General features: G+C 49.0%; 1 protein-coding gene across 2 annotated transcripts; it reads left to right on the top strand.

The window, feature by feature from the left end:
- Window positions 1-1,547: 1,547 nt before the first annotated feature.
- On the top strand, window positions 1,548-11,659 carry LOC310745496 (endosome-associated-trafficking regulator 1-like). Of its 2 annotated transcripts, XM_083578197.1 has the most exons (8): window positions 1,548-1,715; window positions 2,639-2,802; window positions 3,389-3,760; window positions 5,099-5,172; window positions 5,937-6,048; window positions 6,768-6,830; window positions 7,693-7,832; window positions 10,446-11,659. In XM_083578197.1, exons 1-8 carry the CDS (start codon window positions 1,640-1,642, stop codon window positions 10,537-10,539), a joined length of 1,095 nt encoding a protein of 364 aa, XP_083434323.1. In that variant the 5' UTR covers window positions 1,548-1,639; the 3' UTR covers window positions 10,540-11,659. The 2 variants fall into 2 exon arrangements, with proteins under 2 accessions (XP_083434323.1, XP_083434324.1); XM_083578198.1 differs by lacking the exon at window positions 7,693-7,832 and having other exon boundaries at window positions 1,566-1,715.
- Window positions 11,660-13,106: the final 1,447 nt, after the last annotated feature.

Here is a 13,106-nt window from a genome sequence, read left to right on the forward strand (position 1 = left end):
AGATGTACCAAGGATGATCAGCTTCACCTCATTAGGGCTTCTGTGGTTCTGGACATTTCCTAGTGGAGGATTTTGACTGGTGCCATGCAATGGCGGTATGGAGATTTGAAAACTACCTTTCTGTGAAGATGCACACAGGGGCACAAAAGTCCTCAAAATCGAAGATGGACCACGGTGGCATTCTAAAGGCCAGTGTGTGACATAGGAAGAAATTGGATTTTGTTTCTTTAAAGCAGCGTTCTGGAGTTTGGTACTTGGGCAAGCATATGAGCATAGAAGAGGACTCCTGAACTATGATTCTAAACCATTGACAGCGTTTTGAAATAAGCCCATGTAAAGGCGCATTTGCAGATTTATAAACCTCTTCGCAACAAAAAGTCACTGAAGCAGTGTTCGATAAAATAGAATACGGGAGGTTACAGGTGAAACTCAGAAAATTAGAATATCGTGGAAAAGTTCATTTATTTCAGTAATTCAACTTAAAAGGTGAAACTAATATATGAGATAGACTCATGACATGCAAAGCGAGATATGTCAAACCTTTATTTGTTATTGTGATGATCATTGCATACAGCTGATGAAAACCCCAAATTAACTATCTCAGAAAATTAGAATATTAAATGAAATCAGCAAAACAAGGACTGCAAATAGAGCAATATTGGACCTCTGAGAAGTAGAAGCATGCACATGTACTCAGTACTTGGTTTGGGATCCTTTTGCATCAATTACTGCCTCAATGCGGTGTGGCATGGATGCTATCAGCCTGTGGCACTGCTGAGGTGTTATGGAAGACCAGGAAGCTTCAATAGCAGCCTTCAGCTCTTCTGCATTGCTCGGTCTCATGTCTCTCATCTTTCTCTTGGCAGTGCCCCGTAGATTCTCTATGGGGTTCAGGTCAGGCGAGTTTGCTGGGCAATCAAGCACAGTAATCTCATGGGCATTGAACCAGGTTTTGGTACTTTTGGCAGTGTGGGCAGGTGACAAAGTCCTGCTGAAAAATGAAATCAGCATCCCCATAAAGCTCGACTGTGGAAGGAAGCATGAAGTGCTCCAAAATCTCCTGGTAGATGGCTGCGTTGACTCTGGACTTAATGAAGCACAGTGGACCAACACCAGCTGATGACATGGCTCCCCAAATCAACACAGACTGTGGAAACTTCACACTAGACTTCAAGCATCTGGCATTGTGTGCCTCCCCATTCTTCCTCCAGACTCTGGGTCCTTGGTTTCCAAATGAGATGCAAAAGCTGCTCTCATCAGAAAAGAGATTTGATCCTGTTTCCACTGCTCCTTGCCGGGGCTGGATTAGGGGCCCCGGGGCCCCTTCCAGCTCCACGTGGCCTTTCCCGGAGGATGCAGCACCTTCTCCCCCTCGCTTGCCGGGCGGGGCTGCGGCGGGCTTGAAAGCCCCTTGCTTCCGCAGTCCTTCCTGCGACACGGAACAAACTACAGTTCCCAGCAGCAGCCGGGGGGGGCGGGTCGTGCTTGACGCGCGTCCTCGAGAGAAAGTGCCGAAGGAGTGCCGGAAGTTGTGGCCCGCGCGTGCGACTCTGCCCTTTCTTGGCTCTCCCTCCCGCCCGGAAGCGCCTCCTCGGCTAGAGCCCGGGAAGGGGGGGCGGGGCTCCCTCGGCGCGACTCCATGGCGGGGCCCGGCCGCCCTCCCGCCGCGGGCGAAGCCTCCTTCGGGCGCCAGCAGCCCCGGGCGGGCCCCGCTGGTAGGACTCTGAGCGTGGGCAGAGCGCCTTGCGCCTTGGGCGGGAGAGAAGAGGGTCAGGAGCAGAGCTCGGAGGGCGGTGCTCCTGAGCGCGTGCAGAGCGCCTCCCTTGGAAGCGGCTCAGGAGTGGCTGCCGGGAGCGCTGCCTCGGCAAGAACAACGAGGGTCTTTGTCGTAAAAAGCGCTTGAGAGGAAAGTGGCAGCCGAGGCTCCTGCGTGAGAGAGGAGGAGGAAGTCCCCTCTGGGCCTAGTCCTTTGCTTTTGACTGCTTTTGTATTCCCAGGGAGTTAAAGGGGGCATTATTTTCATTATTAACTAATTAAATTAGTACAGCACCCTTCTTCCAAAACCCCAGGGCGGTTCTCCCCACTGAATCCCCACAACAGCAGCCCTGTGAGGTAGGTGAGGCTCCCCAGGCCATGCCCCTTGGGGACTCCACCAGAATCTCTCTCCAGGCCCGAGCCTGAAGCTCTGACTCATGGGTGGGCAACCTAAGGCCCAGGGGCCAGATCCGGCCCAGTCGCCTTCTAAATCTGGCCCGCAGACAGTCCGGAAATCAGTGTGTTTTTACATGAGTAGAATGTGTGCTTTTATTTAAAATGCATCTCTGGGTTATTTGTGGGGCATAGGAATTCGTTCATCCCCCCCCCAAAAAAATAGTCCGGTCCCCCACAAGGTCTGAGGGACGGTGAAAAAGTTTGCTGACCCTTGCTCTAACTGCTAGGCGTCTCTCCTGTTTTTTCCAGGGGGAGCCATAAAAGTCGCCCTTATCATAGTCAAGGCAGGTGTGTGTTTGCAGCTGTAAGCAAAATGAGCATCCCTGGGGTGGGGCTGGGCATTGCCCCCCCCCCCAGTCCCAGATCTTCCCTCTTATTCCTTCCCCTGTTTGTAAGGCTTCCTTCCTTCCTTGGCTTCCTCCTCCAGTTGGATCTTCCATTGCACCTGAGGAGGAAGAGGCCAACCCCTTCTCCTTCAAGGAGTTTGTGCGGAGCAAGAACCAGTATTTGGCAGCCCCTGTCCTGGAGGAAGCAAAGGGGCTGAGCGATGTTGCCCTGGCCTCCTTGGGGTCAAGCACCAGCAGCCCCAAGGTAAGGCCTGGGGGGCAAAGCGGGCGATGGGGGGCACCAGGAATCAAGGGGGCAAGTGGCTGAGTCCCCCCCCCCCGGAGGAACCTCCCACACCTCCCCACACTCACGGGCCTTCCTCTTTCCTGCGCCACAGGTGGGAAGAGTAGTGGCTCTGCAAAGAGAAGGCTACTGGCGGAGGAAAGGGGGGGCGGGAGGAGAGACCTGCCCCATGTGCCAAGGGGCTGCGCGGTGAGGGGGGTCGCTGCTGTCCTGCATAGCTCCTCCTTTCCCCCCTCCTCCTCCAGCGGTGGGAAAGCTGTGCCTGTTCTGCCTGTACCCCCTCAGGCTCAGGCAGGCCCTTACAGCCCCCTCTGGGAGTCAAAGGCAGGGGAGAGGGGAGAGTGAGACACACACACACACACACACACACACACACACACACACGGTGTTTGGGAGCTGCAGCGGAGCCGCTTCTCTCTGGGCTGCTCTTAAGCAACTACAGTCAGGTATCCATGGGTTTCTTTTCCTGAGTGATGGGCTGCGTTTTTGAAGTATCCCAAGGCTCTTCCCTAGGCTGAGAACAGATTTCCCCCCTTTGACATTTTAGGATTCCTCCAGGTTCTCACTCCTCCTGGACGACAGCACCTCATCCCCTGGGTCTTTGGATGTGGCCTTCCACAAGCTGTTTCCCCCGAACCCAATGGCAACTAACTCCTCGCTGGAGGATGAAGACGAGGACAGTGAATGGAGCAGCACCTACCAGCCATCAGCCGTTGAAGAGGCCCACCTGGGCAGGATGCCCAGCACCTCCTTGGACAGCACCTGTGACTCTCTCTGCTGCAATCCCTCTGACCTGTCTGAGTTCCAGAGGTTTACTCCGTGGAAGCTGGGGGTCAAGGAGGACCAGAGCTTGCCTGTGGATGGAGCTGCCGGGGGGGACAGCCTTTATCTGCCTCCTTGCCAGCCAACTTATGAAGAAGTGAGGAAGATGGGAATCTGAATTGTAGGCTGCTTGGGTCTCTTCCTAATGCTCCTCCTTCCACGTCTCCTGAATGAGCTGGGAGGCCAGGATTGCTCCCTGGCAAATGGGTCTGCTTCGAGGTTCTCAAGTCCCAGGCTGGGCAAGGGAAGGAAGTGTTCTGTAGCCCTTCTTAATTCCTGCCACCCAATTTATTTTTGCCGCCGCCCCTGTTGGAGGCAGTAATGCTTCTGAGCTCTTGCGCCAGTCCTGTTTTGGGGCTTCTCGTTGCGGCATCTTGGTTGGCCACTGTGAGGACAGGAGGCGGGACCAGATGGGCTCCCTTTGGGCCAATCCAGCTTAGCTCTCCATATGAACATTTAGTGCAGGCATAGGCAAACTCGACCCTCCAGATGTTTTGGGACTACAACTCCCATCACCCCTAGCTAACAGGACCAGTGGTCAGGGATGATGGGACTTGTAGTCTCAAAACATCTGGAGGGCTGAGTTTGCCTATGCCTGGTTTAGTGGGATAGCAGGAGCCTCCCTGCCCAGGGGCAGTCTACCCCGGAATGCCAGCTGGTGGGAGCACAGCTGAAGAGTTGCTGTTGCACTCAGGCCCCGCTTGTGGGCTTTCCATTGGGGCCTCTGTGTAGGCTGGACCATATGGGCCCCCAGGGGCCTGTGTTCACCTCAGGCTTTTCGGGAGGAGCAGTATCTCCCCCCCCCCCATTAATTTTTTGTTTTATTCATATGCCTCTTGAATGTAACAAATCTTATGAGTAGCTTACAATAAACATTAAAATTATTAACAAGACTGTTGTAAACTAGTATTTAAAAACATCAGAAGGTTGTTCTAATTAACAGTGAGAGTTGTTCCACTCCCCACTTCCCCCAAATCACACACACTTTTGAAACTCGCCCCAGGGACTGCTCAAAGGCTACTTGGAGGCCCTGTACTGGTGTGGATCCCAGCCAGGAACCTGGTTGTGGAGAGATGGGGTTTTGGTGTCTTAAAGTAGGCTTGCCATACATCAGGAAAATTCCTGATATGTCTTGGTTTGTTTGAAATATGGCTACCCTAAAGGCACCTTCAACATCCTGACTTCATACTGGCCCTCTGGGCTCCATGAACTCTGGATTCTTCCTTGGTTCCTTTTCCCCCCCTAATAATTCAAAATCCCTTTAATTTTGCAGACAGAGCAAACAGAGTCAAACCTGGGTCCTTGACCAAAAATTTGGATATTCATGTTTTTCTTTATCCCAAAATACACATTGTCTCATCCAAACAACTTTGCTACTGATATACGAGGCAAACATTTGTTCAATTAGGTATTTCTTTTGCTCTTCCTTTTGCAGTTAAAAGAAGAAAATTCCAAGTTTAGGAGTAAGATCAGCCATCTTCAAGCAGTTTCTGAGAGTCAGGCAGAGAGGTACACATACTGTGTTTCTTGCAAAAAAATTCCTCCAACATAGCTAAATAACAAGCCCTTAAAAAAAACAAAAAAACAAACCTCGAAAAGTATTTTTGTTATGACTTCAACAGTGAATCAGTCACTTGGATTCATTGATTAAGAATGCCTTTAAGTCATCTTAAAACGTGTTCCCAATCAATTGAGCAGCACATATAGTATTATTTTTAATATAAGTCCTTAATATTTGCACCTGCAATTTTTTTGAATCTCTTGAAGAGTCATTTTCTCTTGCCTTGAATGGGCCTGCGGGGGGAGAGTCATCTCTTCTGAGATGATGGCTTTCACACTTGCAAAGTATTGCTATGCTCTTGCAAATTTATACTAATTGAATTGGTCCTTTATCAGCTAAGGTGATTACTAAAATGGCCAATCCCGCTGGGAGGCAGTGAGATGGGGGGGGGGGCTAAGAGGCAAGGAGGAGGCAGCAAATCTGTTTTGTTTAAAAGCTTCAATTGTTAATTTGTTTTAAATAGTTTTAATTTGATTTTGGATGAAGGTGCAATAAATTGTTACTGTTTTGAACTTTTTTTGTGCTGTTACCTTAGTGCGCTGTGCAAACCACTATTCTGAATGATCCTGTTTATAGGGTAGGGGGCACCGAGGGGGGAGGAATATATGGAAGCAAGGAGGTGGTGGCCCCCAAAAGTTTGGGAATTGCTGAGCTAGGGAGCCCCCCCCCCAAGGCAATGCTTGATTCCCTGCTGTTGCCTTTTGTAAACTAGAATCAAGCAGCTGGAAAGGACCCTGGAGGAGAGTCGGCAGAAAGAGGAGAAGGAGACGCGGGACTTGGAGGCGATGGTGCAGCAGGTGGAGGAGAACCTTGAGCTGATGGCGGTGAGTCTGGCCTGCCAGGGGAGGAAGACCGTGGCCCTCCTAGCCCTGGGATGGCTCTGTAATGGGCACTCTTCCCTGTGTCTCAACTGCTGAATAATACACCTGGTTTGTAGGGGACAGTGGTCTCTGTTATTCTCAATTTGTTTCTGAGATCTCAGATGGAAGCAGATCTCTCTACCTGCCCCCCTCGCTTGACCCATCTCTTGGTGGTGGTGGGGCAATGGGCAGCTCCTCCCAGCAGCTCGTGGAGAGGCTGCCAGCCCCAAAGACCCTCCACAGGCCACCCCCAAATCAGCCTTACTTCCTGCCCCTTTGAGGGCTTCTGCCAGCCTGGACGGTGTCCTTGAGAGAAGGCTGCCTTCTGAGGGCCTGGAGAAAGATGCCAACTGCACAAAAGGTCAACTTTATCTCAGCTGCTCTGCACTCTTTCCTCTGGTCCTGCGTGTGGCCCCTGGAAAGCTGTGCGAAACGGGAATGTGATCCATCTGTAATGGAAGCTGACTCATAACAGCGAGCAGGTGGGGGGATTCTGCTCCTAGACTCTGGTGGGACGCTGCTCCCCCCCCCCCCCGGGAAAGCCTACAAGGAGGGCATGTGGCTCCAGGCGGCTGGTTGTGAGAGGCCTACTGCCTCTGACAGATAGCGGGACCTCAGGGTCTCCCCGCCCCCCCTTTTATTCTTCCGGCTCCAGTGACCAGCCCTGCTCTTCTCTATTCCAGAAACGGGCCATGAAGGCTGAAACCAGCACTGTGAAGCTGAAGCAGCACAACAGCCTCCTCCAGGTACGGCCTGGGGGCCTCCTCCGTTGGGTCTCCTTTTCTTCTCAGTCCTTTTTAAAAGCCAAACATTTGTGTTTCTGAGCACCTGCTAAGGCAAAGCTGAGGAGGGTGGAGAGTTAGACTGGGGGACTCTCCTGCAAGAGGCCATGAGGGTCACCCACCTGGAGGGCTCCAAAAGAGGATTAGACCGATACAGGGAGGAGGGGAGGACTAAGCTGGCTTCTAGCCAGGATGGCAGAGGCAGCTTCTGAATCCCAGTTGCTGGAAAGGGCGAGAGGGGAAACTTGGCTCTTGCTTGCGGGTTTCCCATCATGAGCATTTGGTTGGCCCCTGTGAGAACAGGATGAGGAACCAGACGGACCCCTGGCCTGACCCAGCCCCCAGGCGCTTCTCCTGTTCTGTTTATGAGACTGAGGAGACATTGCAGGTTGAAGGCGAGACACGGCTGAACTCCTTTGCCAGAAAACTTGCCCAGACCACGTGTTGTGTGTGTGGCTAGCTACATGCCATAAATTCAAAGCACCTGGCTTCTCCCAAAGAATCCTGGGAAACGTAGTTTAAGGGTGCTAGGGGTTATAGTTCTTTGGGGTTAACTACAGTTCCCAGGATGCTTTGAGGGAAGCCAAGGGCTTTAAATACACGTTTTGGCAGAAAAAGCAGGGTGAAAAATGCCTTTTTAAAAAAATAAAAAATAAACCTGCTTAGCAGACTTGCATTGTTTGCAATAACATTCTCAACTAATCTTGCTTGCTGGCATCTCCAGGATCCTTTGAGCTAGCTCCTCTGTGCTTTTTATCCACATGTCTCTGTAGCTGGGGGTGGTGAGCCACTGATGTATCCCCCCCTCCTGTTTTTTACCTTAAAGGTTCAGGTGGAGAACTACAGGTTAGAAAATGAAGCCTTGAAATCTAGCCACTCGGCTAACCTGGCCATAGTGCAGCAAAATGCCAGTGCTGCCTTGCAGAATCTCCTCGCCGTCATCACAAAGTCCCAACCATCCATCAGGTACATTTCAACATCCGGCATCTGTAGATTAAAATCTACATGAACCCCAGTCAACTTGCAACTCAACGAGAGATGGATGAGCCATCTTGTGTGATGTAAACAAATGAGTTAAATGACACAGTGCAGACCTTGAGTTAGCACATCACACACCACACACACACACACACACACACACAGACACACACACACTCTGAGATAAGGTGCCAGGCAACATAGCAACATCAGCGGTCAGTGGTATGACTTGCAGAGACATTCGCCCTCATTGTTTCAGGAATGAGAAGACAAGGATAACAGTCTCTAGGGCATTGCTTCTGTCTTCTCCTTGTCCGGTCCTGTTTGACTGAGTCTGTGAGGATGGGTTTTACTCAGTAGCATTAGCTAGCATAGAATCATAGAATTGGAAGGGACCCTGAGGATCATCTAGTCCAACCCTCTGCAATACAGGAGTATGCAGCTGTCCCATGCAGGGAGGGAACCTGCAACTTTGGCATTATCAGCACCATGTGTTAGCAGATCTCTCTGTCCACATGTATCTTTAATTCAGAGACCTAAAAAACTATATAGTACCATACTGGCCCAAATATAAGCCATACCCATAAATAAGCTGCACCTTTAAAATTTGGGGGGGGGGGTAGGAAAAAAGACAATACCCGAATATAAGCCGCTTCCTTAAAATTGGGTTACAGGCTGAAAATTGCTGTGGTTGGTAGAATTGTAACTCTGAGCCAATTTAAGCCTTCGATCTTGCAAGCCAGCAAAAGTTACCAAACAATCACTGAAATCGCTATTCAGTTGCTACAATTCCGCAGGCACTCACACCTGTAAATGGCAAATGTAGAATAAAATCCTGTGGGTTAATTGCACAACAGTCTCAAGCTTGCAAATCGGCAATAATAATAAAAAATTGTTCCATTTTGCCATATGTCTGTTTCAGCAGCGATATTGTAAAAGCCAATTTTTGTAAGGTAACGAATTTAAGCCACACTTTAACTTTTCACAGTCGGAATTTGGAAAAAAAAATGTGGCTTATATTCGGGCCAATACAGTAGTCAGTAGTGTTTAGATTCGTCTTGCGTGTGGATACAAGAAACACTTGGTTCCTCTGAACTGTGTGGGAGAGGAGTTTTCCCCATAGCCGAGGCATCTCTGAAGACTCTGCTGGGCCTCCAGCACACAGCGAGAGATGTGATGAACTCCAGCAGACTTCCACAAGCCCCCAACAAGCCCCTTCCTTGAAGACCCTGAAACTTCAAAGCAGCAGCCATGTGTTAAAAAGGGGAACAGGGTAGAAACGTAGGAAGCTGCCTTCTGCAGAGTCAGAACCATTGGTCCATCTAACTTCGTATTGTCTACACTGACTGGCAGCAGCTCTCCAGGGTTTTAGGCAGGGGGTCTCCCGCAGATTCCATTGGAAATGGAACCCAAGACCTTCTGCGTGTGGAGCTACAACCCTTCCCCTGAAAACGAAGCATGGTTTCAGTCCTCAGCCCTTGCCATCAAGACAAACTTGTGAAGGGCTGTAGCTCATTGGGCAGAGGGCTAGTTTTGCAGGCAGACTCTCTCAAGTTCTGCCTCTGGCATTTTCTGGCCTCCTGTGTGAAATCCCACAGAGCCACGGATGTTCAGTGTGGACAAGTCCGAGTTGGGTGGAAACAGAGGGAGCCCAGTATTTTAAGTCCCGTATGTGTCACTAGGGGAGTATTGTGTTTTTTTAATGATCTGTCTGCAACCGGTATGACATGCCAAAGCCTTGTAAGTACTTGCCCAGCTTTGAGGAGGAGGCGGGGGGGGGCTGGGACCCTGGCAGAGGGCCCCCCCAAGCCCTGCACTTCCCTTACCATTCAGGATGGGAGTTACCTGTATCTGTAATCGAAAGAGATGGAAGTAATAGCTTGGGCTTCTCTTGAATTGTGTGCTAGGAATGCAGCTCAGTCTCTGCTCCACTTTATCCAGGTTCCCCAAAGTTCACTCAGATGTCCATGTCTGCGTAGGCCAGCTTCTATTCTGAGCCAAATGCTTTCATGGCCTTCTTGAAAACCTGCCAAGGGTGCAGTTGGGGATAAGGGAGTTGCCAGTAAGCCCACTTATTGCTGTGCCAGGTTCAATAGGCCCAGGGTGCCTCAGGGAGCCCCTGAACTCTTCTATCCCAGACCTTTATGCCCCAGCTTGATCACCAAGATCATCTGCAGGAGGGCTGTTGGGTGTTCCTTAGTTGGTGAGGTTCATTTGACAGCAACAAGAAACTGAGCCTTTACTGTCTTTGGTCCAGTCCTATGGTACTCTCTGCCACTGGAGATTCAGCAAGCCAACTTTTTCAATGCCAACTTTTAAACGCCTGCTGAAAACATTTTTGTTCTGCTAGGCCTCCATGGACAATTTAGAATGCATCCTTCTACAATGGTTAATGGATGTTTGTTTTTAACTTTTTTGTGGTTTTTATTGTATGGTTTTATGTTTTTATTGCTTTGATATAAATCTTTACTGCTTTGATATAAATCTTTATGATCCAGTGGTCATACAAATATTTTTATAAATAAGTAATTCCTGGCCTAAGCAGTCACTCTCACATTCATCCCCCCCTTTCCTTCTAACAACTTCCTGCTTTCATTCCAGGCAGCTGCTCTCTGGCGCAAAAGAGCTGCAGCTGGTGGCTGAACTGCTGAAGTCACTGGACAAAATCTCCGAGATACCACAAGGGTCTTCCTAAACATTGTGGCACAGGACTTAAGCAAAGGCTTAATTGGGAGTTGGGGTTTGAAAGGGGGGTGGAGGAAGCCCTTTTCCTGCCCAGGGGCTACAGGACCTTGTGAAGGATCATCATCGGTGGGGGCAAAGCCACCTGTGTTTCTACACACCTGTGCCCAACACCTCCAGATGCTTTTGATGCTGAGACACATCTTCTTCCTCACTGGTCTCTGCCATCACTCTCCAGTTCCTCACTGGGTGCACCTCCTGGCTCCTCTCTCATACCTTTGCATCTGCTTTTTCAGCTCTTGCCTCCCCCCTGCCCCCCCCCCCCGTGGGCTTCTCTTGTGACTGCAGTCTGCTTGCCTTTGTCACTGAATGCATCCTTATGTGTTTCTGGCTTCTAGTTAGAGATGACTGCTCGGTAAAGACCCAGCATGAAAACACTAAAACCTTTTAGAAATTCTGTACAGGTGACTCCCCGTTTACATGGGGGAAACGTTCTGGTCCCCTGCACGCATAAGTGAAATGTGCAAAAATGGGGGGCACCCTGCTGTGACTTCAGCTTGCAAGGAGCTCTTTCCCAGACCCTAAAGAGGACGCCCTCTGGGCTCCAGGGAGTCTTTGTCGGCTGGAGGTGCATTGGGGTTTTGTAGAGGCTCTTCAGGTCTCTCCCCCATTGGGTTTTTGGTGCTACGCATACGCACAGTTGTGCATGAATTGAACACACTTAAATGGGGGGCGGCGGTTTCCTCTATTATAAAAATTACAGCTTGCAGCATTTAAAGAAAATCCTTCCTGGCAGAAAGAGAAGCAAAGATAAAGTTACACAGCTTGTAAGCAATAGCTCAAAACATGACAATCACATAATCTGTTAAAATTGCAGGGGTTTAAAAGGTTGGAAGAATTTTAAAAGATATATTTATATGGAAGATGCAGGGAAGGTGTCAGGCTTTGAAGAGAGGTTGGTAAGCTTTTGCTTTAAAGGAGCAATGCAAGGGAGTTCCATTATCACCTTTTTATATAGCAAAAGTTTTGGATTTAACAAACGCTTCTTGAATGCCTAATTCTGAAGCTTTCCTCCTATCCTTCTAGGATTAATAATAGCATTATTTTCAAAATAAAATCAATTTATAACTGCAGAGCACTCTTTTCTTTTCCTGGTTGGTTTTGCTATAATCACACACACCCTTTCACATCTTTCAGTTAGTAGGCAGGGTATATATACTCATAAGTGAATAAATTATGAGTGCAGATTCTAGCCCTTCCTGGAATATCTCCCCACCCAGGAGCAGAGATCCAGGAGCAGGCTGCAGATGTGTCTCTTTGCCTTTTGGTTATATCCTCATTAATAGCTGCTGAAACCAGTGACACAAAAGCCATGTAAAAAGAAAAAAATTTAAAATCAGAGATGAGGTCTGTCTTAAAATATCTCAATTGCCTGCATGAGTTTTGTCGAATAGGAAAGCTTTTAGCAGACTGAAATTTTAAAATGGAAGCTGCCTATTGAATTGGGTCTGCAAGTCCTTAAAGGTCTAGATTTAGGGAATTTTAAAAAACCTTGCTCTTCAGCCGAAAGAGGTTCCTGTTATGAGGCTGTAACGGATCATTAACAGTAAAAAATAAAAAATGACCAGAATAAAGGCATACTAGCCATTTGAAATGGTGCTCTTGTGCTCTAGTCATGTGCTTATGTTTATGTGGTTTTCCACATTTTGCCTCTTTGTCCCTTACAATTTTGTTGAAACTTTGGAAAGGTTTATCCAGTGTGGGAGACGGGAAGCTGCCTATAACAAGGCACAGGATGTTGTACCAGCAGAGAGGAGGACTCCGTGCTCAAACTTTGCACATCAGAGAAAAGCTGGACTCTCCAAACAGGCAGATCAGTCACTAACAGGCTTTATGCTTTTTATTGCAAGGCTGAAATAATGTGCAGACATGGCGTAATAAAGTAAGCTTGCACTATTTGTAAGGCACCATGTGAAGCACCGGCCACTACAAGAAATAGGATAAACTTTGCTTGCTTGGGATTCTTAATATTTGGTGGACCAGGATGCAAAACTGCTGGGCCATGTTCAGATTTCTGGACTTAATACTGGATTACTCTTGACGATTGGGTTTTGCTGTAAAAAAACACCATTGCAAAGTACGAAAAAAAGGTCCACGAGGCCTCTGTTCTGGGGGTTTTCACCTTTCCAAGGCCATTTGCCTTTTTATCTGCTACTTTACCACCTGTCTCTCAAGCCACTTGTTTGCCTCCTTCTGGCAACTCCTGCAGCCTAGCTGGTGCCCTGAAGTGTAGGTGGGTTCCCACATGGCAAGACAGTGATAACAGCAAGAACCTTTATTGAACTACATAACTGGGAAACAGGCAAAGCAACTGCTTATATACATTTCTGAAAGCCTGGGCCACTCCCACCTCCAACGTGATTGGCTGTCTTAACTTCCAACCTGCGAATCACAACTCAAGAGTTCGAGGGCCAATGGCAGAGGCCCAAATCCTGAAAAGTTCTGTGATTGAACATCCTGTATGGAATCAGAACACAGCAGCTCCGAATCCTTAGTCCAGACTCAAGCTCAGGAAAACGG

This window comes from Podarcis filfolensis, assembly GCF_964270895.1.
Source record: "Podarcis filfolensis genome assembly, chromosome: 12".
In the NCBI taxonomy this organism is placed as follows: Eukaryota; Metazoa; Chordata; class Lepidosauria; order Squamata; family Lacertidae; genus Podarcis; species Podarcis filfolensis.